A 5237-nucleotide genomic window follows, 5' to 3' on the forward strand; every position below is an offset into this window, starting at 1 on the left:
TGAGTGCACATATGGTGAGAGGGGTGTGTGAGCAGGCTCAAAAACACAAAGAAGTACAGTAATATATTTCTTTTTTTTCAGTTTCCTTCCAATTCATTTTTCCAAAACAAACAGGTGATTCAGCAGTGGGAAAGCCGGCATTTTGGGTTGTTTCTTAGTTTATGAATAACTTACAACACTGTCCAATGTTCCATTGTGTTTTTGTTCAGACACAAATTAAGCCAAGCACTGGATTTTGAGGGCTTGAACTGTGGAAAGAGAGGCAAGTCGAGGTCTTTTCCACCTCGTTGTGGCCAAACCACGTCATACCGGGCAGAAAATTTGCAAAGTTTGACAGTGGCCACATACAGGATGGCAGACGACAAAAATGTGTGGGTTGGTAAAAGTGAGACCACCCCCCCAGCCCCTGAGCCTTTACCCCTCCCACAACTTTCAAATATTGATACACCCAGTGAAACTTTGAGAAACGCAGTTGGGCAAAGCTCCCGTCCGTAGGGATCACACATGGGGTCAAAAATGTGTTTTGATTTTTTTCCTTGACATGAGATGATCTACAGTCTGGTTAAATTAGCAATGTGATTGTGTCACTCATTGGCCAAAAGGATTGTACCATAAAAGAAGTTGTGTAGAGTGTTATTTTTGTTTGTGTGTGTTGTGGTCACTAAGCTGTACTCGTAGCTCACAGTGAAGGTCACACATTGGCACAGTGTAAAGCTCTCCCTGTAAACCGTTAGAACCTGCTACAGTTATAATGTGACAGTCTTGTGATGGCAAGCACATATTTTCACTTGTCAACCATCTGAAATATTTTAGTTACAAAGATGCACTTAGGCAATAAAGACCAGCATAAAAGTGTGCCACAGGGACATGTTTCATAGTAACAAGATGTTCCTGTGGGATTAAAGTGACAACTCTGAGCCGGTCCATTGCGGCCCGTCCAAGTTGCCCAACAATTGCCCTGTGTATCACTGCCTTAAACCCTCAATACTGTGTGGGAAAGTCTTAGTATGAAAGAGCAAGTTAACAGCAGATGAAAATCTTGTTTGCGTTGTCTTCCAGTGGTTCTTCTTTGTTTCAGTGATGTAGAAACGTACTCTAGGGTGTATCAGTACACTATTATGTCACAGCCGGATGTGAAGTTCCTTTTTAAGTACTGTACATTTTGAAGTTGCCTGTTTACACATCCAGCAGACACAGAGCAACATTAGCATTACTTTGGAGTCTTTTTTTCGGGACACTCGATGAATATATGTCAATTATTAACTTTCTTTTAGCTCCGTTTTCGGTCACCAACCCCTAAATTCTCCACACTTTTCACCAGCTAGCTGCTAACTTAGTCTGTTTGACATTTGGTGCTGAGCAGATAGAGACTGGAGACTTTATGTGGACTCAACTGACCTGAGAATTGGTTTAGACTTGTCTGATGAAACCTAAAAACAGCTTCAGCATTAAACAAATTCAGTGTCTCTGGTGCCTGTAGTGAAAAGCAGCTTGATGATATCAAAGGGAGTCTTCTGTTCATTCTGGGTGTGTACATTATCAAGGCAGGACGTTGCCATTGTTTCTCATTATCTACTGTGCTCTTCTTTTAATTGTGGCTCTGAATCCATCCGGTCTGTAGTGGCCTTTAACCAAGGTGTCCACTAACCAGCACCAGGCCTGCATGTCTGGAAAAACTACTAGCCACAGCACCGCCCTGACGTAGAAGGGTCCTCAAGTCAATCAGCAGTGAAGCTATTTATTGACTGCAGACGGGTGGAAGTGTTTACTGCAGCACATGTTTCAGTTACACATCACTGTTACACCCCCCCAACCCCATGAGAGATTTCCATGAGGTCAAAGAAACGTGTGGGGTTCTTGGAATGATTGGGGAGCCACCGAACCACGTCCCCATGATGAAACAGACGGCTAGGATTTCACAAGTGCCGTCACTCCCTCAGATTCTCTGTTGGAGAGAGAGCTCGGCCAAAATGAGATCCCAGTGGGTGAGGAGGGAATATTGCTTTGGATGTGTGGCATGCATGCCGTGTTGTTGCACAATGGAGACAAATGTGGATTAAGAACTGATGTCGGAAACAGTTTTTCTATAAGCAGTCACTAAAATCCCAGGAGAAGGATGGAAAGAGTTATACTTTGAAGACAATGGAGTAGTTGGATACTCAGGCTTTAGGAAGTTGTGTTATGTAGATGCAGCAGGAGGGTCAAAAACTTGCACACTTTTTGTTCCAGTTATTTCATCTGGAGGTTTTCACATTAATAGGCGGGCCCTGCCCGGAGGGGCTCCCAATTCTTTCAGGGGAGGCTCAGGGAATGCAGGGGGAAAATGATTATTCATTATGAATTTGAACAACCTAAATGTGTGGAAATGTTACTGTTGTTCCCACTTTCCCATAGTCAGATATTTGTTAAATGTTTGACGTAGTCTGAAGTTATGTCAGATGGCAAAAGTAGGCTATTTGGCCAATGAGCTCAAACAACCTAGTCATGATCCCAGAGGCATTTGGAATTGAGCTAAATAATCAAATAAACTAATGGGATGAGGTTTTGGTCTTTTTTCCAAGCTTTGTCTGAGAGGAGGTCCATGGTTGACTCTGAAAACCTCTGATCTGAATGCAAGAGCAGACTGCAACACGTTAAGCCTCTCCAAATGCACCTGTATAAAAGAAATATTGGATGTGCAAGTCGTTTTCCCAATTCACTGAGTCCTGGGAAGGACACAGAAGAGAATCCGCAAAAGAAATGTAAAGAGGCACAACATAGTGATCTCACCAGAGGGAAAGCGCTACTGCAAACATAAAGTAGTACAAGACAGTGTGGGAGTTAGGACCTTTAGATGAAGACTTTAACACTTCCTGGCTGAAAGGGGAAGTGGCATAACACTTCAGTCCCCCACCTTTAAGGATCACACCAACTAGGGCCAGCTGAGAAGATGCTGCAGTGCAGCAATGTAGTTTTGCACCTCCAGGGATGGCAGACTCTTACAGAGCCGCCATGTGACTATTGTCATCACAGAAACTCCGAGCCTGTCGCCAGCTGCTGAGAGGTCCAGGCCTGCCAAAGATAGCAACAACCCTGCCTGCATGGGACTGAATGCGCCGAGGAGAGAGAAGCAGTATAAGTATACACCAACCGCAGAGTGCGGCCTATGGAAAACTTTATGAAGATTCTCAGTTCAGCGTGTCAAATGACTGGGTATGTGACTTGATTTTTATATAATACTTCTATGATTACAAGTATGGATAATTATGTATTTTGTGCCCCAGAAGAGGTGCAGTCTGTCAGGAGGAATTGGAAAACAATTATTTGTCTTTGCAATAACTTCAAAACCCCATGAGAAGCACAAACAACATCTGAAGGAAGCTTTATGTTTTATGCATTATGAGGCAGCATGTTGAGCTTCATGTTCTGCCATGTTTCTGCTCTGTTCACCTGTCCTTGTCTCAGCTGCAGTCTGAAAAACCCAGCCGCCTTTGACCGAACATCCGTCGGCTGCAGCAGTTGATGAGTGGCTCTTTCAGGATGGAAATTCAAGCCGTTTAATGTAAAAATGCTCGTGAGGATCATTTCGCACATCAAATCTTGATTTAAGAGATTCCTCGGCCCATGCGTCTCGTAGCAGCACATTGATTGCTCCATTGTGAATGATGCCAATGGAAAGTAAGATAAGATAGTTTGGATACATTTGGTGTAAACTTCAGATTAATGCTCTCCATGCTCATTAAATCAGCCAGGGTTATAGTTTGAGTTTCTTTAAACAACTGTCACCCAACAAATCATAGGTTTTTAGCTTTTGCTCTGTCAGTTTAACTCCAGTTATTTCATTGTTTATATAAAGATGGACGTTCCCCACCCTGTCTCATATTCAGCTGCACTAGCTTTATGGGCGCTGTATGTTCGCTCCAAACACTGGAGGTTTGCATGTGGCGAGGCTTATTTTACTCTTCTCAGAGCCTTCAGGCTTTACTGCCAGCTTTGCTAATTGGCCTGTTTTGCCTGTGGAAAGCCCAGTGTGAGAGAGGATCTCCACTGGATCCACCTGGTGCTCGAGCGTGTAGATGCGTCAGAGAAGAGGGGCGGTGCGCCGCCGCCGAGGTGATCCCCGAGTTTAAAAGCGCAGAAGTCCTCTGTGCGCCGGAGCAGTGCGTCACCGCGACCCAGCAGAGCCAGGATCCCCCGACGCAGATCAGATCTGAACCCAGCGACGAAAATAACTTGTCTAAAAGAATACGTCTGTCTCAGACATGATCTTATTCCACATGTTTTAATAGTTTTGACGCATCTCTTTTAGAGTTTTACTTTTTAGATGCGACCTTTTCTCTTTTTGAAGTAGCCTTTTTTACTTTTTTTATTTCTAATTATCGTTGATAACGGCGATACAGCGAGAGGAGATCCGAAGCAACAGCTGTGGAATATATAAACTCCGCTTTATGGATACAGAATCGCTTCCATCTGCACTCAGAGTTTGATCTTAGAAATACTCTCTGCGCAAAGAAGAACATGAAATCTGCTGAAGAGGGTGAGTTTGACTTTTATCTATGATAGAAGGCTTTCCTTTTTTATCATCACAGTGCAGTAAAGCTATTAAGGTGGCATTTATTCAGCTTTTCATCATTGACACTTTACACCCGGATGCGATACAATGAGCTGCTATGTTATGTTGATTTCGGGTCTCAGCTGCACTTTCTGCCCAGTTGAATGTCTACATTGAGCCCCATCCTGCAGTTAGTAACAGTCTTAAAGCAGTGGTGAAGATATGTATGCGCCCCTCCCTATGATATGGGCAAGGTGGGCGTGGCCACATGGTTAAAAAGTGTTTCCAAAATAGTTAGAACTGATCCTGTTCCAATTGAATGACATTGCATTATGGGTAAAAATGTGAGTGATTCAGTTGCCATCTTAAGAGCCCCCCGGCTACCTGTGCGGATGTTAGCTAATTTACAGCAGTCTAATTTCAGAAAACAAACATTTTTCGTGCTACTGTGTCACACACCGCAAGCAGCATTAAATGTAGCCTAAGCATAATTTTCTTTTATTACAAGGAGTCATATTGGGCTGCACTGATGTCATAGTCTTTATGGTGGGGCCCCTAATTCTCTTTAATTTACAGCAGACAGGAGCTGTGGTGACTGCATCTGTCTGTCTGCAGCTGACGTCTACATCCGTATCAATGTGCTCCACTGTGGTTACATTCACTCAGCTTCATGCACCATATAACCCCCCCCCTTCCCCTGGTTGTG

General features: G+C 43.7%; 1 protein-coding gene across 2 annotated transcripts in view; it reads left to right on the top strand.

Annotated features, from left to right (window-relative positions):
• The first annotated feature begins 3838 nt into the window (after positions 1-3838).
• nfatc1 (nuclear factor of activated T cells 1) overlaps positions 3839-5237 on the top strand; it is a 42995-nt gene continuing 41596 nt past the window's right edge. Inside the window, exon 1 of one of the 2 annotated variants that reach the window (XM_034891666.1) lies at positions 3839-4516. In XM_034891666.1, coding sequence (XP_034747557.1) covers positions 4498-4516 — 19 coding nt within the window. In that variant the 5' untranslated portion in view covers positions 3839-4497. The remainder of the gene's footprint in view (positions 4517-5237) is intronic. The other variant, XM_034891668.1, reaches the window with a different exon arrangement.

The sequence above is a fragment of the Etheostoma cragini genome, chromosome 14 (assembly GCF_013103735.1).
Source record: "Etheostoma cragini isolate CJK2018 chromosome 14, CSU_Ecrag_1.0, whole genome shotgun sequence".
Lineage (NCBI taxonomy): Eukaryota > Metazoa > Chordata > Actinopteri > Perciformes > Percidae > Etheostoma > Etheostoma cragini.